This window comes from Chrysemys picta, chromosome 9, assembly GCF_011386835.1.
Source record: "Chrysemys picta bellii isolate R12L10 chromosome 9, ASM1138683v2, whole genome shotgun sequence".
NCBI lineage: Eukaryota > Metazoa > Chordata > Testudines > Emydidae > Chrysemys > Chrysemys picta.
In genome coordinates, this window is record NC_088799.1 from 90,287,124 (window position 1) to 90,311,773 (window position 24,650).

General features: G+C 40.0%; 1 protein-coding gene across 4 annotated transcripts in view; it reads right to left on the reverse strand.

The window, feature by feature from the left end:
- STAG2 (STAG2 cohesin complex component) overlaps positions 1 to 24,650 on the reverse strand; it is a 167,629-nt gene that overhangs the window by 99,352 nt on the left and 43,627 nt on the right. For 3 of the 4 annotated variants that reach the window (XM_065556624.1, XM_065556627.1, XM_065556625.1), the window contains one exon: positions 7,080 to 7,221. In XM_065556624.1, the coding sequence (XP_065412696.1) occupies positions 7,080 to 7,123 (44 nt within the window). In that variant the 5' untranslated portion in view covers positions 7,124 to 7,221. Of the gene's footprint in view, positions 1 to 7,079; positions 7,222 to 9,457; positions 9,733 to 24,650 lie in introns of those variants that run through there. The other variant, XM_065556626.1, reaches the window with a different exon arrangement.

The window sequence follows — 24,650 nt, forward strand, 5'->3', positions numbered from 1 at the left end:
TTATGGTTACCATGGCGTCGATTGAAGGAAGTAATCTCCTTTGCCTATGTAGTGATGAACCTTCCACTGATCTAGCGTGTGCTTCACCTATTGAGGAACTGACATTTGTTTGTCTAGGCTGTGTCTGTATGGCAAGTATACTGACCTGAGACAGCCCTAGAAACTGCAGAGGTGCAATCTCGCATGTTCTGTCATGAAAGTGCAAGCCTACAAGTGACCTAGAAGTCGATGACAGTTTCTGACTGAAGTCTGAGAGCTCCCTTGAATAGTTCTGATATGCATCATGAACCTGTTCACAGAAAGGAAGGCCCTTGATGCCAAGGAATCCAGGAATGCCCCTATAAATTGTATGTTCTATATGGGAGTCAGTGTGCATTTTCCAACATTCAACTGAAGACCCAAGTCCAAGAACAGAGAAAGTCCCCTTTCCATGACAGTCAACACCTCTTAGTATGACTGATCCTCAAGCAGACAATCATCAAGGTACAGGTATACTATGATTGCCTGATGATGGAGGTAGTCTGTCACTACTGACTTTAAGGTTAGACGGAACCATTGTGATAATCTAATCTGACCTCCTGCACGTTGCAGGCCACTTAACTTCATCAACTCCTTAAAAAGACCCCTAACGTCTGGATGAGTTACTGAAGTCCTCAAATCATTTTTTGGAGACTTCAAGTTACAGAGAATTCACCATTTACATTAGTTTCAACCTGCAAGTGACCTGTGCCCCATGCTGCAGAGGAAGACAAAAAAACCCCAGCATCTCAGCCAATCTGACCCAGGGGAAAATTCCTTCCTGACCCCAAATATGGTGATCAGTTAGACCCTGAGAATGTGCACAAGATCCCCCAAGCAGATAGCTGGGAAAGAATTCTGTGTAGAGCCCTCCCAGCTAGTGCCCCATGTCCAGCAGTTGGGAATTTTTGCTACTGGCAATCACTGATGGGCCACATGCCATTGTAGGCAATTCCATCAAATTCATGGGGGGGATGATATATCAAGCTCAGTCTTGGAGCCAATTAGGTTATTTTTCCCCCACTGCTCCCCTTGGAAGGCTGTTCCAGAACTTCACTCCTCCGAAGGTTAGAAACCTTCATTTAATTTGAGCCTAAATTTGTTGATGGCCAGTTTATAGCCATTTGTTCTTGTGTCCACAGTGGCGCTTAACTTAAATAACTCCTCTCCCATCCGTGTATTTATCCCTCTGATGTAGTTACAGAAAGCAATCATACCTCCCCTCAGCCTTCTTTTGGTTAGGCTCTTTGAGTCTCCTCTCATAATGTAGATTTTCCATTCCTTGTATCATCCTAGTAGCTCTTCTCTGCACCTGTTACAATTTGAATTCATCATTACTGTGGCCAGGGTTTGCCAAACGGTTTTTGCAGGTTCCTGCAGAGCCTTTTTGATAGGATGGGCAACTCCGGATGATGCAGCTGAGCGAAAAACATCCAACACCTTGAGTTGAGATTCTTTAACCTTCTCAAGCAGTTATCTGGAGGGAATCTGCCCTGTGTTTAATGAGGTCTTGAAACTGTCGAAAAATCATCGGCCATAGATGGAGGAGAAGGTATTATTGCCTCATCTGGTGATGAGGATGAGATGGCAATCTGAGGGGTAGGCTCTCTTTCTGTCCTAGCCTCCTGATCCTCAAACCTTTCCTCCTGTTGAGTGGTGTGCTGGGGAGGAGAAGCTTCAGTCTCCCTGTCATCTCAGTGAGAGAGGATCTGAACCTTGGAGAACTGTTGGTGATAAGCTGACCAAAGATCCCAATATGGCCTCTGAGAAGCACAGAGGAGAAGGGGTAGCATACAGGGATGATCCCACCAAGAACCATGTCGCCAGACGTTCTCCCTCTCTATGAAAGGGGTTTCCTATGTGGGTATTTAGGAGAACCCTGGTCAAAGACTGATGATGCTAAAGGGAGGTCTCCATCATCATCCTCTTCTTCCCCTAACCAAAAAGGGAGGTGAATTAGATGGTACAAGAGATGTATAAGGATCCAGACAGCAAGTGGTTCTCGGTACCAAGAGATGCAAGCAATGGAGACTCTAGTTCAGCAGTCACCAATAAATCCTTTAGGCACCTAAAGTCTTGCAAATCAAGCAGAGTGGAATTGCAGCACCGAGTGAGGTTGTGATATGCACTGATTGTATTGTAGGCTTGTCCCTGGAGGACAGTACCAAGGGTTTTGAGCACTTCACAGAAGGTGCTGACATAGTTGGAGGCTTAATCTTACACAGTACTGAAGAACCCAACAGAGGTACCAGAAGAGACCTATTTGTTCAGACCATCTCTGCTAGATGGTACCAGCACTTTCTCAGAGCCTCACTTACTTTCAGAAGAGCTACAGTACCGGAGGAGCCCACTGCCTCTGCAAGATTGAGCCTTGAGACTAGATTCTGAGGCTGTTACCTGTTCAGAGAGTGAGGGCTTTTCAAAGTGGATTCCTAGACTGGAGTTGGAGCGCCTCTTCTTGGAACCTCTTCTTGAAGTCTCTAAGGCTTTTCCCATTCTGCGAGACTGTTACACCAAGATGGAAGGGGTACTAGAGATCTCTGGAGACTGGTGTACAGGGGGGTTTCTTGTGACCTGTTTCCAAAGCGGGGTGAAGGGAAAGTGCCATAATTAATAATTACAGCTTGATTTCCCAATTCTTCCTTGCCCTGGATTTGAGGGCAACACAGAAGTTACATTCTGTGGGATGTGCAACTCCTGTAGGCAATGAACATACTTAAGAGTGTCTGCCGTTGACCACAATAGCCTCTCTACATGTGAGGCAGCGTTTAAACCCTCGTTAACCAGGTATGCCACTCAGGAAGGACCTCCCTGGAAGAAATAAAAAACTTCCCAATAACTAGCTAGACTGAAATCAGCAGGTAGCGTAGGCACACACAATGCAGATACGCTGAGCTTCATCACAGGCTGAGATAGTTGAGAAGGAACTGAAGGCTATTCAGCCATGCAGCCTGATAGACCCTCAGTGATGGGTACAATGATATCAGCAGAGTACGCAGAGGCCGAACAGACACGGATAATGAAAATCTCTGATCAAAGGCACATGGGGCACACGCGCACCTGAAGTGGAGCACCCAGAGGGACACTACTCTTAGAAGAACCATTCATTTTTAGACACCTAAAGAAATACAATGGAACATAATGCTGCAGAATATTTGCAATTAACTAGAAGTGTTTTACAAGGGTAAATTAGCTCAACATTGGTCTTTTTGAAATACTATAAGCATGTCTAAGATGAAGAAAGTGTCACTACTTTAAGAATTTTCATATTAAATTAAATATTAAATTAGGCATCTTAACAGAACAAAGGGTGTTTTTCCCCCCCTTATATAAAGAAAATTCATAACACCTTGAGGCAAAGGGAGACAAAAATGGGTAAAACAACGAATAAAATTGGAGCTTATTAGCTTCTTCCAGACTATGAATATGCATGAGACTATGTCACATGTATGTTTCAGTGAGACCCGTATGCTGCACTTCACTACCTTTTCTTAACATCTGCCACCCTACTGCAAAACTGAAGGCTTTCCTCCCTGCCAAAGCTGGTAAGCTATTAGAAAATATACATAAACATCAATGGGAGTTACACATCTATTAAGAGAATAGGGACAGAGAATATATCTACTATGGTTCAAAACTCATGTTTTCTACAAAATTTTTGAAAATGTTGGCAAGTGTAGCAATTTTTGTATTCCTAACTACACTTTTACTTTAACATACCATACTTTTATAAAATGCTATAATATAAATTAGGGCTGTCAACTGATTAAAAAAATTAATCATGATTAATCATGTCCCTTCATGCTTCAATCACTTCAAGATTCATATGTCCCTTCATGCTTCAATCACCATTCCAGAGAACGTGTGTCCATGCTGATGATGCGTTCTGCTCAATAATGATCCAAAGTAGAGCAGACCAACACATGTTCATTTTCATAATCTGAGTCAGATGCCACCAGCAAACGGTTGGCTCTCTTTTTTGGTGGTTTGGGTTCTGTAGTTTCCACATCGGAATGCTCTTTTTAGACTTCAGAAGCATGCTCCACACCTTGTCCCTCTCAGATTTTGGAAGGCACTCCAGATTCTTAAACCTGGAGTTGAGTGCTGTAGCTATTTTTAGAAATCTCACATTGATACCTTCTTTGTGTTTTTTCAAATCTGCTGTAAAAGTATTCTTAAAATGAACACGTGCTGGGTCATCTTCCGAGACTGCTATAACATGAAATATATGGCAGAATGCGGATAAAACAGAACAGGAGACATACAATTCTCCCCCAAGGAGTTCAGTCACAAATTTAATTAGCACACTATTTTTTTTAATGATCATCATCAGCATGGAAGCATGTCCTCAAGAATGGTGGTTGAAGCATGAAGGAGCATCTGAATGTTTAGCATATCTGTCACGTAAATACCTTGCAATGTTGGCTACAAAAGTGCCATGTGATCGGTGTTTTCACTTTCAGGTGACGTTGTAAATAAGAAGCAGGCAGCAGTATCTCCCGTAAATGGAAACAAACTTGTTTGTCTTTGCGATTGGCTGAACAAGAAGTAGGACTGAGTGGACTTGTAAGCTCTACATTGTTTTACGTTGTTTTGTTTTTGAGTGCAGTTATGTAACAAAAAATATATACATTTGTAAATTACACTTTCACAAGAGATTGCACTACAGTACTTGTATGAGGAATTGAAAAATACTATTTCTTTTATCATTTTTACAGTGCAAGTATTTATAATAAAAAATAATATAAAGTGAGCACTGTACACTTTGTATTCCGTGCAGTAATAGAAATCAATATATTTGAAAATATAGAAAAACATCCAAAAATATTTGATAAATTTCAATTGGTATTCTATTGTTTAACAGTGCGAATAATCGTGATTAATTTTTTTAATCACAGTTAATTTTTTGAGTTAATTGTGTGAGTTAACTGCGATTAATCGACAGCCCTAATATAAATATAAGAGTGAGGAAACAAAAAGGCCACCTGTTCCTACAGCAATATTAACTTGGCTAAATTTCACCAACATAAAATTAGTATTTTTGCATTTCTTGTTAAATTTTGTTATTAAACATTATTACATGTATATCCTAAATTATACAGACTATGCATTGTATGCAAATGACAGTTGCCATAGAACCTATAACATTTGCATTTGCTGACATGCTTTTAAACTATGCAACCTTAAATGTGATCCGCAGAGGGAAAAAGTGTCTGTACTTCCTTCTTTGTAATATATTAAGGATGCCAGAAAGTTGAGAGCCCCTACAGTTGCAAAACACATTTTCAAGCTTGGTTGTTTATTTTTTAAACTTTAGAATGATCAGGTATGTCAACATTTTGTTGTTCCTGTTTTGTAGAGGAGGACTCAGATATGGATTGGAATTGTCCCCAACCATTAAAGAGAACAGGCTGGTAAGTCTTTAATAAAAAACCTTTCAGCCCAAAACTTGGCATGTGAGAGTTTAATAGGTGTGAAAACCCAAATTCTAAACATACGACTAAAGGCTGGTCTACACAAGCAAGCTGTACCAGTTTAACTTAAGGTATGTCTTTAAACAGATTTAATTAAACTAATGAAAAAGGCATTGTATACAAATCTATTTTGGTTAAACCACATTTATTTCAATTTGCTATAAGCTGATTAGGAATCAATTTAAACTAAACCAAAATAAGATACTCTTAAAATAAAAGATGCCCATACAGATTTTTGCCCCAGATGAAACCATCTTAACTTAAACTGGTGCAACTATTTCTTGTAAATAAGGCCTAAGAATTCCTCCTTTTTCAACTGTTAAGTTTTACATCCTTAGTACTTCTGTTGTCATGATCTCACTAGTTCTCCAGAAGTCCCTACAGTCTTTTCAGGAAAAACAATAGACAAAACCTACGTCTTACATAAACGCAACACATCACACACAAGTTTTAATTTAAAAACCTTTCAGAAAATACATTGTGAAGCAGCAAATAAATCTCACAAATCCAAATCCAATTTGTGGACACGCACACAATTTGGAGAAATTGTTTCTTGATTTAACAGTTGTGTGTATTTAATTTTCTTGGAGAGTGAAGACAGGAAAAGAGAAGGGTAGGGAGTAATAGGGTTAAGTGACTATGCTTAGTAACAGATTTAACAGAAAGTTAACCTTAGAAATCTATTAGACTCTGCTAATAAATATATTTTAAAAAGTCTTAGATACTACTGATTATGCTCTAAATCTATTTTTTCCAATCACATCATCTCTCCTCCCACCCCCAGTCCTTTTTTAATGTTCCCAACCAACCCGAAGAAAGTTGGTACTCTTCATTAATAATTACAAGTAGAGATCAAATTTTAGGTACTTTTCAGCTGAAGTCATGACTCAAAGAAGGGTTTTTAGAATTTCTTAAAAGTGAATTACAAAGGAAAAAATTGATTATGTATAAAGAAGGCCTAAAAGGTTTCTGTCTGTACCTATGAGATACATTTTGCTTTTCCTCCACTATTTAAAAAACAAAAACAACCCACATTAGGAACCCAGATTTTGTCTATCCTGGAAGATTATGGATGACTGGAAAACCAGTAGGAAGATATCACAGGTATCTGAGAAGTGATATCATTTAAAGTTTATCAAAAACACACACATATACATATATATAACGAACAAACATTTGGCAAAAAAGCAACTCTCGGTTAAGGATTAAGCAACCCTAGCCCTTCAAAAAAGACCTCAATCAACATCTGTCTCCAAAAACAGAAAGACGTCGACTTGACATTACTCATATTTCTGTCCAGAAAATTTCTAATCCAAAAGAAAAGTTTTTCAGAAAGTTATAAGCATCAGAAAAATGTTTTTATAATGGAAACTATTCTGTGACCATGACAATAGCTTCTCCTACTAGCAAAACGCTCATTAAAGATTCTAAAAATCTATAGTAAAAAATAAAGTTAAACCAGTTATACGATTGCTATTTTAACTCCCCTGGAAACACAGGACACCATTCAAGCAATGCTTTAGATTTAAATCACTAACTACTTGACAGAATAACCTTCTTATGGCTGCATTAAGCACTGTTACTTACTGAAGGAGAGTAAAATCAGTTGGTATTTCTGGAGCTGCTATCATTTCTTTATCATCTTCTGGACCACCACTGTACTGGAAATATGTTCAAAAACAGTTTACGGTGGGCAAGCACGTTTTCTTCCTTTCACAAAAGACAATTCCTATTAAAAAAAAACAACAACCAGGTCAATCTTTACTCTTAATGAAAAGCGCAAAAATGTTACTGTCGTTAATGTCTTGTACTGTATATATCAGCCTTTTGACATATATTTCAGAAGATCAGAAGTTTATTTTTCTCCTTTTAAATTACCAATTTTATAAGTGCTGTTTCCCCGCCAAAATCTCTCCCCAAACTCCTGCAACAGCATCACAATATTAAAAAAAACATACAGCAAAACATGGTAAATAATATATAGAAAAATCTCATTTTAGAAGGTGAAGCGTCAAGGAGAATATGCATGCATTCCTTATTAGTCTAGATCATTTTAGAAGACTAATCTAAAGAACAAAACCTCAATTTCTTCTTTGAACTAAGGCCTTGTCTACATTGGCAGTAGCTACATACCACAGTGAAAAAAGCAGGCAGTGTCCACAATGCAGTGAAAGGCTCTGGCAAGGAGGAGGCAGCGGGGAAAAGCTCTGACAGAAGGGAGCTTCCAAAACCCTTTCTCCACTGCCTCCCTTCTGCCAGAGCCTTTCCCCACTGCCAGAGTCTTTCACGAAAGGGGAAAAGCTTTGGCAGGAGGGAGGCAGTGGGACACTTAACTGCTAAAAACAGAAGTGTAGACATAAAAGGCACTGTGAACCGTTTGGGGTGCATACCCTAAACTTCTGATGTGTCTTTACACTATTCGTCCAAGCAGTGCCTGTCTGCACGGTATTTATTTATACCAGTGCTAGTGGGGCATGCAGCATGTGTATACTACATGCCACACATAGTACATGTTAAAAATACACAAGAAGGGGGTCTAAGAGATATTGGCTTTTCTGCTTGTCTACTCTTCAGTGTGTTTAATATGCCAAATTAACATCAATTTTTATACTGAAAGCATTTTAACAAGCTGTATCCGATTAATTCTCAACAGCTCCTCAATATAGATATTATCCTCGTTACAAACAGAAGCATAAGAATTGCTACAGCAGTTTATTGGTCCATCTAGAATGCTAGCAAGAAAACTCATACTGGACAAAAAAATAAAAAGTACTGCCATCTAGTGCAACTGTGAACTATTATGGACAGAGCTGGAAACACCACCTATAGTTACTTCCCATTATAAGATCTTATATGCTTAAAATTTAGCTAAACTTCAACTGTTCAGGCTGAAATTTTCATGGCTTCCAGGTAGTCTTCTGAATTCTAAAGCAGACAATGTGAAAAAGACAGTTGGTGTCCTTATTGCAGAAGCTCCTCATGTGTCTAGTATAGGGGCAGGCAAACGATGGCCCGCAGGCCATATCTGACCCGTCAGACAATTTAATCAGTCCCTCAGCTCCCGCCGGGTAGCGGGGTCAGGGTTTGCCAGTGCTCCAACCAGAGAACAGGATCGGGGGCTTGCCCCGCTCCGCGCAGCTCCTGGAAAGCAGCTGGCATGACCCCTCTGCGGCGCCTACGTAGTACACGGAGGCGTGGCCAGGCAGCTCTGCACGTCGCCCCATCCGCAGGCAGTTCCTGGCCAAGGGAGCTGCAAGGACGGCGCCTAGGGACGGGGCAGCGTACAGAGCCACCTGGCTGTGCCTTGGAGCCAGAGGAGGGACATGCTTCTGGGAGCTGCTTACAATAAGCGCCGCCCGGAGCCTGCACCCCTGAGCCCCCCACCCAATCCCCTGCCATAGCCCTGATCCCCCTCCTGCCCTCCGAACTCTCAATCCCAGCCCAGAGCCCCCCCTTGTGCCCCAAGGCCCCCATTCCCAGCCCCACCCCAGAGCCTCACCCCCTCTTGTACCCCAACAGCCTGCCCCATTCCTAATCCCCCTCCCACCCTCCAACCCCCTCGGTCCCAGCCTGGAGCCCCCTCCTGCACCCAAAACCCCTCACCTCAGAGTCCTCACCCCACCCCATACCCCAACCCGGAGCCCCCTCCCGCACCCTGAACTCCTCATTTCTGGCCCCACTCCAGAACCCTCACCCCCACCCCCAATTTCGTGAGCATTCATGGCCTGCCATACAATTTTCATACCGCGATGTGGCCCTCAGGCCAAAAAGTTTGCCCACCCCTGGTCTAGTATCTGAGGGATGGAGCAATATTCACAATGAAGGTGTCATTAACTTAATGGTAATAATTCCACAGCTAGCATTTTACTTATTCCAGTACACCACTGAGCATCACCACCCAGCCCAATATATTGCTGTTTAAAAATACAATGAATTTTTTCCTCAGGATAGGAGATAAATGTCACCTCAAGACAGGATGCAGAAGTAAAATGTCTAGAAATCATTAATGATTGCTTCTTGGAGCAGCTAGTCCTGGAACTACAAGGGTAGAGGCAATTCTGCGTACGCAAGAGGATAAATGGACACAAGTCAGATATCAGGAATGGCAATATACAAATACCTGTAGGAGAACACTTCAACCTCCCTGGCCACACAATAGCAGATGTAAAGGTAGCCATCTTACAGCAAAAAAAATTCAGGACCAGACTCCAAAGAGAAACTGCTGAGCTCCAGTTCATTTGCAAATTTGACACCATCAGATCAGGATTAAACGAAGACTGTGAATGGCTATCCAACTACAGAAGCAGTTTCTCCTCCCTTGGTGTTCACACCTCAACTGCTAGCAGAGCATCTCACCCTCCCTGATTGAACTAACCTCGTTATCTCCACATTGATTTATACCTGCCTCTGGAGATTTCCATTACTTGCATCTGAAGAAGTGAGGTTCTTACCCACGAAAGCTTATGCTCCCAATACTTCTGTTAGTCTCAAATGTGCCACAGGACCCTCTGTTGCGTTTTTAAAATGTTTAAGAAGCTTCATTTAAAATTATATTAAAATGCAGAGCTCCCGGGACCAGTGGCCAGGATCCAGGCAGCGTGACTGCCACTGAAAATCAGCTCGCTTGTCGCCAAATAATAATGCATATTGGAAAACAATCCCAACTATACACAAAAAAAATAATGGGGTCTAATTTAGCTGTTAACACTCAAGACAGGTTTCAGAGTAGCAGCCGTGTTAGTGTGTATCCGCAAAAAGAACAGGAGTACTTGTGGCACCTTAGAGATCTGAAAACATCTGCTCAATGTGCAGCGGCAGTCAAAAAAATGCTAACATTAGGAACCATCAGGAAAGTGATAGATAATGAGACCGAAAATATTGTAATAACACTATATAAATGTATGGTATGCTCATGCAGTTCTGGTCGCCCTATCTTACAAAAGATATATTAGATTTGGAAAAAATACAAAGAAGAGCAACAAAAATGATTAGGGGTATGGAACAGCTTCCATATGAGGAGAGATCAAAAAGACGGACTATTCAGTTTACAAAAGAAATGACTAAAGGGTGGATATGACAGAGGTCTACAAAATTATAAATGGTGTGGAGAAAGTGAATAAGGAAGTGTTATTCACCCCTTCACGTAACACAACTAGAGGCCACCCAATGAAATTAACAGGCAACAGATTTAAAACAGAAGTACTTCTTCAAACAACGCATAGTCAGCCTATGGAATTCATTGCCAGGGGAGGTTGTGAAGGCCAAAAGTATCACTGGGATTAAAAAAGAATGAGATAAATTACGAAGAATAGATCCATCAATCATTATTAACCAAGATGGCCAGGGACTCCTGCTTCAAAATATTTGACCATTTTTACATTTTATAATATTTGACCCATCAATTGATCAATTATTTTTGCAACAGTCAAATGCTCAGTCCTAATCTGAAATCACCACAGTACAGTCCTATCCAGAATTTATAAAACAGCCCAAGGTGCCAAAGTCTCAACATTAGTCTGCTGTTAAGCGAACATGTATGAAACCCCTACTGGGAAAAATATTTGTATCATCCTCTAGCACAAGGGTCGGCAACCACAAAAACTTTTAAAGAATATAATTATCACAAACTGAGTAAAGGAATGTATAAATTATTCAAAAATAATCTCAACACAGAATTTAAATTATATATTTGGTGCATCTCTCATTCTGAAATTAAAGACCATCTATTAAAACTAGATATCTGGAGTTTTGCGACACTCTCTGTAAGTTTCAATTCCTAGCACAGACAACAAGAAAGAAAACCAGATGATTTTTCCCGAAGTGTTGAATTTCTACCTTCTAATTATAGAACAAAAGAGGGATATGAACCTGTCTCCTGGAGATCAAGAGTCTGTGTTACAAAAATAGAAGTGTTTTGAGATTATGTTTTTGGGAGGGGAGAAAAACAGAAGAGAAGAGGGTCTAGCAATTGGGCAGCAACTTTCTCAGCATATGAGATATCAATAAATTATTTACATAGTACCATCAGTATGCAAAATGCTCTACATATCAGTAGGATGACACAGGAGTTTACAACATTAATCCCAGCAAAGGGGTGCTGAGGTTATGAGAAGGATTAGGACCATAAATAGTAAAAGGGCAGACATATGCTTTTGTTATATAAGTATCTTATTAGGTCCTTTTTAATTTACTTTTTAAACACAAAAATATTATACTCTGATGTAGTCAATTCAGAGAAGGCAGCAAAAAGAGTCTATTTTGCAGATGCCATTCCAACCAGCAAAAAATTGAATTATACACAGTAAGCACCGATTTAAAGCCAGACCTTTGGCACCTGGTACTGGTATATGCATCTGCTAAGGTCAAAATATATTTCTAATTATCATGAAACTGTAACTATATTTCATATGTTTAGTACTTAAGCATTTTAATTTTCTCTATTTATATATTTCATACAGCTTTCAGCGTTTGTTGGCAAATTAAGTTGACTTATGAGTTTATCCATGAATTTCGGAAGACCATGATTTTTACTGAAACATAATTAACTTATTAACTTTTAAAAGAAAATGTATCATGCTGGAAGATCACAAGGTGGAGCTCTAGCCTAAAGCTAACTAAAGAAACTCTAGAAGACAGGTCATCCAGAGGTTGACCTAGTTATTTCTTTACAATAAACTTTATAATACATTGTTAAAAACATACTGTAGCATATTTTGCTTACATGTGCCAAAACTCTATACAAACAGTTCAAATACACCAAAAAAGTTCCTGCATCTTGTGTGAAATTAAAAAACACATTTATTTGGAATCACTCTGGACTCTCCTTGGATACAAAAATGTCAAGGGCAACTATATCATGACCTTGCTAAACTTGGTAGGCAGTTCCAAAAATAACTGCAAAAAGATTTAAATTACAATTTTTTACAGCTATAGCATCTCCCACAGTGATGTATCGCCATACTGTAACCAAAGCTCTTTGTTTTCAGTTTCTATTTTGTTTATAATTTCCTGGAAACTTATCAGTGTTTATTACAAAAATTTTAAAAATGGGTGAAAATCAGTGCAAAAAATTTACGTCAGTGTTCTGGGTAAATATTAGGGGATGGGAGGACAGAAAATAAAGCAATAAAAAGTACTTCTGATCTGGCTTTCCACTCTGGAAGGAAAGATGGCAACTTGGTGACTTGAGCAGCCCAGGTCACCAAGCTGCCATCTTTCCTTCCAGAGTGGGGAGATAGATCTGTGGAGTTCCGGAACGTTTCTTTTTAGGACTTGAGCACTGACATACACATATGTATATACGTGTGTGTTTGTATCTTCCACTACATTGCCTTCTTTTAACAGGCAGCCTTGCATTTACACCGAGCCCTGGTCTACACAGGGGGGGTGGGGAGAGGGGGAAAGAATCGATCTACGTTACACAACTTCAGCTACGTCAATAACGTAGCTGAAGTCGACGTACTTAGATCGACTTACCGTGGTGTCTTCACTGCAGTGAGTCAACTGCTGCCACTCCCGCGTCGACTCTGCCTGCGCCTCTCGCGGTGCTGGAGTACAGGAGTCAATGGGAGAGGGCTTGGGGTTGATTTATCGCATCTAGACTAGACGCAATAAATCGATCCCTACTGGATCGATCGCTGCCTGCTGATCCGGCGGGCAGAGTAGACATACCCTTAGACTACTTTATTATTAACATAAACACACCTACCTAATATATTGGATTTTCTTAATCAGTATTCTGATTGGAGTCGTCAAAAAATGGTAAAAAAAAATTAATAGGTTTTGTAAAACCTGGAAAATTTCTGGTAAATAATTTAAAAAAAAAAGGAAAAAAAAAATCAGTAAAAGCTGAAAGTGAAGGACTTTGACTATAACCTACCATTAAAGATTTAACAAACAAGAAGTGTAGTACCATTATGATTCATTAAAGTGGGGTGGGGCTGGGGGGGAGAAGAGGTCTCCAGTGACATTAGTCAGTCATTTAATTATATCAGTAATTTACAATGCATCAGCTGAGGATCACAAACACCTGAGATGGTACAAAAGCAAGGACTAAATTAAGCTTCTAACTCTATCCACAATTGGAGCTCTACTTCAATTCAAAGTTACCGTATATACTCGTTCATTAGCACATTCGTTTATAAGCCGACCCCCCAAGACGGATAGGTAAAAATAGCAAAAACTGCATGACCCTTTCATAAGCTGACCCTATATTTCAGAGATCGTCAAACTTTGGCTCCTGGCCCGTTAGGGTAAGCCGCTAGCGGGCCTGGACGTTTTGCTTACCTGGAGCGTTCGCAGGCACGGAGCCCCTCAGCTCCCGGGGGCCACGGTTTGCCGTTCCCAACCAACAGGAGCGGCGAGAAGTGGCACCACTTCCCACTGGTTGGGAACGGCAAACCGCGGCCACTGGGAGGGGAGGAGTTCTGTGCCTGCAGATGCTCCAAGTAAACAAAATGTTCCGACCCACCAGCGGCTTACCCTAATGGGCCAGGAGCCAAAGTTTTACGACCCCTGCTATATTTTAAAAGTTGGCGTCACAAGAAACACTCAAAAGTTTTACTAGAATTATTTTAATGTAATCTAACAAAAAACCTATTTTTATAACAAATATGTATTCACCTTCAAAATTAGTCAATATTTAAAATCAGTAAATGGATATTTAAAACAAGTACTTCAGAACAATACAAGACTTTAAAAAGTCTTTAAATCCTTCAAAGTCCTAATCAGTCTCTGATCCACCAAAAACAGTTCATTAAACTCTGCTTCAGTCACAGCTGCACCTGCAATGTCATTGTAGATGTCGGCAGTGTTGTCTTCAGACTGATTCCTTATCATCAGCCTCTGTTGTGTCATCATCAAATATGGCATCATCTTCTGACCTGTCGAGTGCATTGCTTATACAGCATTTCCGAAATGATTTTTCTATAATTTCCGAGGGAATGGACACCCACGCATCCTTGATCCATTGGGCAACCAGATTGATTTCGGGCTTCATAAGATTCCCGCCTTTTGTCAACTTCGCCATGCCTGACCACATCCATACAAACCACATTTTGCGTAGCCTGTCTTTAAAGAGTTTGTTCAGGCAGACATCAAGCAGTTGTAGAACTGAAGTTAAGCCTGCAGGTATTACAGCCAAAGTAGTTTTCATTTTTTTGGCCACATTTTTCACCTCATCTGTCTTGTGTGCCCTGAATATGTCCTAAACAAGCACAGCAGGTTTCTTGAAAAGTGCTCCTGGTCTCTTATTCCACACTTTCTCCAGCCATTCAATAGTCACACTTTCATCCATCCATCCCTTTTCGATTGCACATAGGATGACACCAGCATGAAATTTCTTGTTTTTAGGCAAGGTTTTTTCTTTTAAAAAAAGAACAACAAGGAGGGAGCTTTGATCCATTTGCCAAACATTATAAAAACACTGTAAAATGGATTTTTTCCACGGCCAGCGGTTTTAATTAAGACTGTTTTTTTCACCAACACCGGTTACCGTTCTGTTGCTCGGGAGATCGAATGTCATTGGTGTTTTGTCCATATTTCTTATTTGTGACAGCTCAAGTGCATATTCCTTTCGATATTTTATAATAAACCTTTGGAAAGATTAGATTTTTTCTTCCAGATCTCTCGACAGCTTTTGCACTATCTTTGTTTGCTGACGAAGACAGAGACCATGATGGTTCATGAAGCAAGTACAAACCCGCTGATGCGACCGTTGACGGCTTTACTGACTCGACGTTTGCAGAGCACGCAGACGAATTCTAATTCTAGTGACATTGTACCCATTTTGTCAACATTCAACAACCCAGTTATTGAGATCTTTCTCCAGCTCAGGAAATGAAGCACACCTCGTTGGACATTTTTTCTTGCTTCTTGGCATGTCTTTTAGTGTTTTATTTTTTCGCCGTTCTCTTACTTGCTTCTCATTGATACAGAATTCACGAGCAGCGGTGCAATTATTGTTTGCTTCTGCATATTCAACAAAGTTTGAACGATGCATGATAAGCAGACTGTTTTATTTTGATTTCACCATTGTTCATTTTAATTACTAGTATGAAAATAGATTATTATAGTTATAGATTTTGTCGGACTTTATACAGGAATGTCACCAGCTTTATCGCTGTCAAATTATTGTTCTTTGGCATGTTTGTGGCGATAACAGGCTATTTAAATTTTATTAGAGATTCCAACGATTCTGCACGTTATATTTTCATATTGGCTTGAGACTTACGAGGTCCATTGGTAGAAATGCATGAAGAGATCAAATTACACAGTAGCGGACTGACACCAGTGCTATAGTACTATCATTCATTGTATTTTTCTGTCTGGCTTATAAGGTGTAGCATTTTGTGAAAGGCATGGGTTAAATGTCATGCAGATCTGCAGCATTGCTCTTTTAGTATTCATTACAAACCAATCTAGTGCACTAAACAAAGCCTTCGCAACTTTAAAAGGCTGCTGTATTAACATCAATAAATGGGTCAGCAAACTTTGGCTCCCGGCAAGTCGGGTTAAGCCGCTGGCGGGTCGGGACGTTTTGTTTACCTGGGGCATCCGCAGGCATGGAGTCCCTCAGCTCCCAGTGGTCACGGTTTGCCGTTCCCAACCAACGGGAACTGCAGGAAGCAGTGCGGGCCGAGGGACGTGCTGGCTGCCACTTCCCACAGCTCCCATCGGCTGGGAACGGCGAACCGCGGCCACTAGGAGCTGAGGGGCTCAATGCCTGCGGACGCTCCAGGTAAACAAAACAACAATGTATTAGCTATTCAATTCAATAATTTCATAGAGCTTAAAATCATCAAATTTTGGTGTAGACCCGTTTATAAGCTGACCCTTGCTCTTTGAAGCTTCACTTTTTTTACCAGAAATATTCGACTTATGAGCGAGTATATACAGTAACTCAAATTATAACTTGCCACTAACTCCAGTCCCTTACACGAAAGAAACTGAGGGTAGCACTACTTTTAACTCAAATTGGCTGGCCTGTGACAAGGCATAAGCTAAACCTTGAGAATGTACAACTCATCAGATGTTAGTTAACACAACCACAGGCTAGCACTACTCAACTGCCAATAGAGCTCCAATGCCTTCCCTCTCCATGTGCCCAAAAAAAAGACAAAAGTTCGCCCACAATTTACTTGGGAAATAATTTAGAAAGGTTAATTTTACTACAGCGCTAAGGACCATGGGATGTGCCTCCAGAAGTCTTGGCATCACACACAAGTGAGTACAGTGCGAGGAGTGGATACACCAACTTGAGTGCTATTTTGCAATGTGGCCGTTCTCACTTGAGCTAAACTAAGTTGAGAGAAGAGACTGAAATGTAGATCACTTCAGTGTTAAGAAGTTAAAACATATCTTTAGTCAAACTTTCCTTAAATGTAGCAGCAGATACCTGTAATATAAAAGTTAGCACTGACCAAACAACCCAGTAAAATGTAATCCCACATACAGTGCCAAAGGGTAGGGTTTAATTCAGAATTTGTTATAAATGGCAATCCAGACAGAGAAAAGCAAATTATCTGATCTGAATTTACACTTACAGAGACTTAGAAAGAAATTAGGAACAGTTTTATATCAGCTCTCTTTTCTTTCCTTTTTTAAAAACAAAGCTCACAATTCTTAAGGAGACTTTCACACTTAACATTCAGGATAAACTCATCAGGAAGCAATGCAAAGAATAGAATGATGTTCTTATGGACAGTTCATGATTCCATACACTGGGATTCAATTTCTCATTGAGCCACAAATTCCTATTTGACCTTAGGAAAGTCACAGTCTACGTTGTGCCTCAGTTCCTCATCTGCATCGAGTGACATCTGAAGAAGTGGGGTTTTTACCCACGAAAGCTTATGCCCAAACAAATATGCCACCGGACTCCGTTGTTTTTACTCAAATTACAGAATCACTCAAAACCAATAAATACATATAACAGCACAACATAGAATAATGCTTGAAGTGACTATTGGACATTTCATATGCTCTAGATCAGTGGTTCCCAAACTTTAACAACCTGTGAACCCCTTTCAATAAAATGTCAAGTCTCGTAAACCCCCTCCTAAAGATGAATATTTCTAGGTATTTTCTTCTTTACCCGAGTATAAATTACAAAAGCAGTGATCTTGGAAATATAACATTTGTTTTTATGACATGCTTATTACACATTATTATTTATCATTACAGTATTTTATTACATTATGAAAATGGCAACATTCTTCCAGGATCTCACCTTCGTAGCTTGTATCACTTTGAATAAGCCTGTTATAAGTCAAGGCTCCTATGTTTCATCAAGGAATATCAGACTGAAACAGCATGAAGATATTTAAGAAGCCAACTCAAAGAATTCCTCCTACACAAGCATTCAGGGCTTGAGCAGTCCAGGCAAACAACGCACATTACAAGAAAGCTTAAACCTGTTCTTCATAATAATTTTAAAAACAATACTAGCTGCCTATTTAATTTTAAAAACAGCAAAAAATATCCACCTCCCTTTCCATTTCTTACAAGGAGTCTTGAAGTTTAAATCTCCTCAGTGTGATAGATATGCTTACTTTGATTTGCTTAGCTCTTGGAAGTCCTGGGGTTCTGGGCTGCTGGCTCCATGCTGCCCGGGGTCCCTAGGCACAGTTCTGTCCGCCATTAGGAAATTTTTCCCTGAGAACCCCCTGTAACATTTCATGAACCCCAGTTTGGGAACCACTGCTCTAGATTGAGCTGATCACATTACAGTGAATTGCTAGTGTATTGCAATGTGACTAGAACCATTAGATGAGTGCCTTGTTGCATTTTTCCAGTGCTGTATATTTAATATGGAAGGGATTAAAATATTTTACAGGAATATTTTAAAAATAGACAATATCTAACTTCTTTCATGCTTAAGAAATTCAGCATTGTCTTTTTATCATAACAATGGTCCATTACCCACATACCAGCCAATAAAAGGCAAACAATTTGCTTTCATCACTCTTGTGGAAAAACAGTGTCAGGGTCACGCACAGAAGCTGAGCTTCTCCTCTAATACTGTGGCTCCAGGCACTGGCCCTTTCTGAAGGACTTTGCATTTTACTAGACTAGTGAGAAAGTTTGTGGGATTTGGCACCACAGCCTGTTCTTACCCCTCCCCTCTCCCTGTGTCTCCCAGCCAGCAGGAAAGGGATGGCTGGGAGCTGTCACCAGGGTTATGTACTTCAAAAGCAGGAGCAGAGACTGAACATTTTCCACCTCCATTATCTTAGAAAAATCCTTGGAGTTATTTGGTACCAATGGATCACCAATAACAAGATCCTTGAGAAAACCAGCCTAAAGTCTAAGCAGAATATGCTGGCCCTTTGCAGGATTCGCTGGTTGGGACACGTAGAAAGCATGCCTCAAGATTGACTGCAAAAGGCTGTGCTCTATTGCCAACTTAAGAACTCCCCGCAACACAGAAGGAGACCAAAGCTCCAATAGAGCAGTGAGGTCAAGCAAGGCCTCAAGAAATTCAGCATTCCCACTGATAACTGGGAAAATCCTTCCCACAATCATTTAGTTTGCAGAAGCCAGGTTAAGACTGGTGCAGTCACTGCACAGCTCCATCGGAGAGCCCAGGCTAAGGTCCATAGGCAAGTCAGGGAGCAAGAGTATGCTTCAACTTCCATCTGGCAAGTGGACCTGTAGCTATTATGGGAAGTATGCCTCTTGCACATGAGGCTCTTTCCCATACTCATCACTAAGCACCCCTGTCAAGATGCTGGACAGACATATAAAAGGCAAACAGAAGTATTCTGACTGACCTTACATACACCATCTATTCCAGGGGTAGGCAACCTTTGGCACGTGATTTTCAGTGGCACTCACACTGCCCAGGTCCTGGCGGCTCTGCATTTTAATTTAATTTTAAATGAAACTTCTTAAACATTTTAAAAACATTATTTACTTTACATACAACCATAGTTTAGTTATATATTATAGACTTATAGAAAGAGCCCTTCTAAAAACGTTAAAATGTATTACTGACACACGAAACCTTAAATTAGAGTGTAAAAATGAAGACTCAGCACACCACTTTTGAAAGTTTGCCGACCCCTGATCTATTCCTTGTTTTTTATAGCTCGGCCATGCCACCTCTGATGTAGTTCTAATCTTTTAAATCTCTACTCATGTGGAAGGATCTTCATGCCTCTAGTAATTTTTGTTGCCTTTCTCCACACTTTTTATTTCTTCCTTATCCTTTATAAGATAGGGTTACCAAATCCAAAAACTAACAATGTTATGATATACCACTAATATCGTTATGCCATTATATAACAAGGCTGTTATTCTCCATCCCTTTTAGCAAAATTGAACACCATTTACTTTTTTGAACTTCTGCACACTGAGCAAGTGTACTCGCTGAGCTTTCTACAGTAAGATCTAGTTCGTTCCATGACCTCCCTCTCAAAAAAATCCATCCACAAGTGGTTATTTGCAGTAAATTTAGTACCCATAAACATGAGTAGTTTGTATAAGTGTTTCGGTCTCACTATTCCCACCATTTTCTAGATCAACAACTCTGATCTCAGCACAGATTCCTGGGCATCCCTATCTTAGCCTCCTGGCTTGACAGATATGTTTGATATTTGATCAGAAATACAAAAAAAATTTTAATTGTTTTGATGTATTTACATTTACCAATTTATAACTATGACCATCTTACAGTAGCACTAAGGCCTCAAGGTATCTCTTTCAATCAGGATACAAATGACTTTAGTTTGTTTGCATTCTTCAGTCTTAATTAGGCTGGTGTACTTTCCTGTCCTTATAGCTTCAAAACAAATTAATAATTCAAGAATTTTAAAAAATTGTTAAAAAGAGAAACGGTTTAAAATGTGTTTCAAAAATGTCTAGTTCAAACCTCAAATTAAGGGAGAGATTTTGAAAAGCACTCATCATTGGCCTAACTCTACCACCATTAAATTACTGGTAAAACTCCCATTTGTTTTGTTCTGTAATGAAATGTATTGTTGGATCTATAGTTACTGATGTTATTTATTATACGTTACAAAATATTTATTACAGGTATGTAATTATTACAGGTCAGAGTTATAAGGTTACTCAGTTTGATCAATAGAATTATTTTTATAAATAGGAGAAAAAAACTTTTTCTAATAGGAATAAATGAGGCTGTTTCATATATGTACTGTTGTGAGTTTAAGCATGCCTTGCAAGCATGTTTTTAAACTATATTACATTGTTTAGCAACAGGGTGTTTTTATATTTGTATTGCAGTATATGAAATAACTGAATAAGAAATCTGATTCTATTATCTTCTAATAAAAGAAGATTACTTACCTATAGTCTGCTTCTCAGAAGAGTGCATCTTAACAGGATTCTCACCCCTGGACCTGACTGACATTTTTTTTTTTTTTTTTAATCACAATATTTGCAAAACTCCTAGATCTAAATATAAATACGTATATATATTTTTAACCATTGAGAAGATCGGTAGTGAGATAGAGTAAGAGCTAAGTTCCCTAATGTTTGTCATGCACCACACTTTGGTAAAGAAATGACATCCTCCAGATGTTACAGTCAGTTCTTTGGACTGCATGGAAGATGAAGCTCCCAGGGAATAAATAAAATAAAAGCCAATTCAGGATGGCCAACCTACAATCAAAATAGGCCTTATTGAAAAATGAATACCAAGGTTCAAGAGAAATGCCTCAAAAAAGTGAAACCTCCAAACTCTGAAGGAAAGTAAATTGGAGTATGCAAGGTTCCTGAGAGGTATCTTTAGAGAAACAGAATTACAGATAAGTAAATTTCTCACCTGCTACTTGCCCCAGAACTAAAAAAAACAATTAAGGATTAGTTGGCTGGGATTTTCAAGAGCCTAAAAGAGTTAGGTACCTAAATTACATTCAAATCTATGGGATTTGAGCATTTAATTCCGTCATGCTTCTTGGAAATTTCCAACCAGATCAATATGCCCCATGTACGCAGCAGAGTGTTCTTATTGTTCCCCTCCCTCCTCAAAAGCCTGGTTACTGCAGAAGACATGGATATATCATACACAGTAGGACAGTTTTATTATGTAGCTAGTTGCCAAGACTGAATAACCTTTAATTTTATCACTGGTGTCTACAAATTTGCAACAGCTTCAATTAGAGTTTTAGTATGATCCAGCAGATAGGGCACTGGACTGGAACTCAGGAGAGTGCTATACTTTCTTCTTCCATGAAGTCGCTACTTGACCCAGCATATGCGATTTCACCTCTTCTACCCCTGTTTCTCCTCTCACCTCTCAAAAGGGGCTGAAGGGAGTATGACAGAGTGTGCTGGGACTCAGCAAATGAACCATCATTCTGTGGTCACTGTTTAGCCAGTCAGGCTCTGACACAGGTCCTGCATAAGGCGAGAAGTACCTGATTACCAGATCAGGTTTGGGTAGCTAATGAGCTAATTAGCCAATTAACAAGCAGGCTGGATAAAAGAGTGCAGGAGGGAACTGCAAGAGGGAAAGCAAAAGAGAAAAGGCTAGCTGGGGCTGATAAAGGGAGTTCTCTGTGCAGAGAGACATTTCCCACCCCTTCTAGGTAAGCTCAATAACTCTGTAAATAATATGGCAGTATGCGTATCTAAAAGGTGCTGAGGTGAAGCACTGTAAATAAACTACCCAGTGTTATCTACAAAAGGAAGGTCTCTGAATGGTCTGTGAGTGAATAAAGATGACTGGAGCAGAGGGTGCCGCATCACAGGGAGTTGCACACTTATCTCCCTTAGACATCTGAATATCCCAGCCTACACTGTACGCTCTGTGATAGGGGACTGTCTTAATAAAGGATCGCAATAAGACAGAAAATATAATGTCACTATATAAATCAATGGTACACCCACACCTTGAATACTGCATGCAGTTTTGGTTGCCCCACCTCAGAAAAGACATTAGAACTGGGAAAAAGGCAACAAAAATTATTAGGGATAGGGGAACAGTTTCCAGGGAGAGATTAAAAACACTGTTCGGTTTAGAAAAGAGACAACTAACGGGGATAAGACAAGAGATCTATAAAAATCATGAATGGTGCGGAGAAACTGAAAGTGTTATTTACCCCTTCATATAACACAAGAACTAGGAGTCACCTAGAGAAATTAATAGGCAGCAGGCTTAAAACAAACAGAAGGAAGTACACCACTACCCCGATATAACGCGACCCGATATAACACGAATTCGGATATAACTCGGTAAAGCTCCGGGGGGGCGGGGCTGCGCACTCCGGTGGATCAAAGCAAGTTCAATATAACGCGGTTTCACCTATAACGTGGTAAGATTTTTTGGCTCCCGAGGACAGTGTTATATCAAGGTAGAGGTGTACTTCTTCACACAATGCAGTCAACCTATGGAATTCATTGCCAGGGGATGCTGTGAAAGCCAAAAGTAAAACTGGGTTAAAAAAAAAAAAGAGAGAGAAAATAAATTCATGAAAGATAGGTCCATCAAAGGCTATTAGCCAAGATGGTCAGGGACGCAAACCCATATTCTGGGTATCCCTGAGGCTCTCATTCCTAGAGCTGGATGACAGGGGATGGATCACTTGACATTTGCCCTGTTCATTCCCTCAGAAGCAGGGGTGCTCAACCTTTTTCTTTCTGAGCCCTCTCTCCCTCAACATGCTATAAAAACTCCACGGCCCACCTGTGCCACAACAACTGTTTCTGTATATAAAAGGCAGGGTCAGCGTTAGGGGGTAGCAAGCAGGGCAACTGCCCAGGTCCCACACCAAAAGGGGCACCGCAAAGCTAAGTTGCCCAGGTTTTGGCTTCAGCCCCGGGTGGGGACATGGTGCCCCAAGCTGCAGTCTCATGTGGCAGGCTTTGGCTTTCTGCCTCAAGCTCTACCAAGTCTAATGCTGGCCATGCTTGGCGGACTCCCTGAAACCTGCTCACGGGCCTCAGGGGGCCCTGGGACTCATGGTTGAGAACCACTGCTCTGAAGCATCTGGCAATAGGTTCCTATCAGAAGACAGGATTCTGGGCTAGATGGATCATTGGTCAGAACGAGTATGGCCATTCCTGTGTTCTTAATATGTATTTGTACAATGCCTATTACAATGGGTTTCCCCAACATGCTACTGTAATACAAATAGTAAATTACTACTACAACAATGACAAACGGCTCCAACTACAGCAATATTCTACTTCATTGGCCTCTGTAGGCCTGACTCTAAAAGGAAAAAGGCATTATACTGGCTGAGTTTGAATGGCTGCCTATTTGTGCGAGAACTTTGACTCTACGCAGATATATTTCCCCACCTGTCTTATGCAGAATGGAAGCTTTGCACAGGAAAAGTCTTCATTAGTGCGTAGTACACTTATTAGCATAATAATTATGAGAACAACAGCAGAGCACTCTATTCATACTGATGCTCCTGATATTGCTGTTATACAAGCAAGAGGTAGTTAATCAATATCAGTTCCTAAACGATTTACCTGCTGGTGCAGAAGAGGACTGAATGCTACAAGCTAATCTATGCCATCGGAATCTGAACGGGAATTTAAAAAGCGCGGCCCAAACGTTGTGTTTCATCAAAACCTTATAGTTTGAAAGGCTTGTAAAAACTAAAAACTAAATAGATCTTGGGTTTTTAATTTTGCTTTTTAAACTAACATTTTGCTATTTCCATAAAAGCTTTGACACATGATATTGATACACATGAAATCTAGATAAAGAACATACTATCTTCACATTAAAAAGTTATCCTTGTAATTTCACCCCTTCTTACATCGGTGCCATATACAAAAGTCATAACTTAAAGCTTATTTAATATCCACTCGCTCAAAGACTTGTACTAACGTCCACATTATTTGTCCAGCAATATGTGGCATCAAATACTACTCTTTTTAAGTGAGACAGCAGCAGTGTATTGCACGACTTTCATGCAACTTACAGGCTAATTGACCTTACACGTGACACAGTTACCAACCAACCAGTTCTACAACTATTATAACAAGACGTTATCATCACATACAAAAGTCACTATAAACAATTGTTTAAAAAAAAAACCCTTCTTACTTGCTGGGGAAGAGAGGAAGATTATGTGACAGAATGAGTTAATGTGGCAAAGTAACATATTGAGACCTAGAATTAAGTTAGTCAGGTTTCAAGTGAAACATATTGTAATAGTCTCAATTTAGTTTTCACTG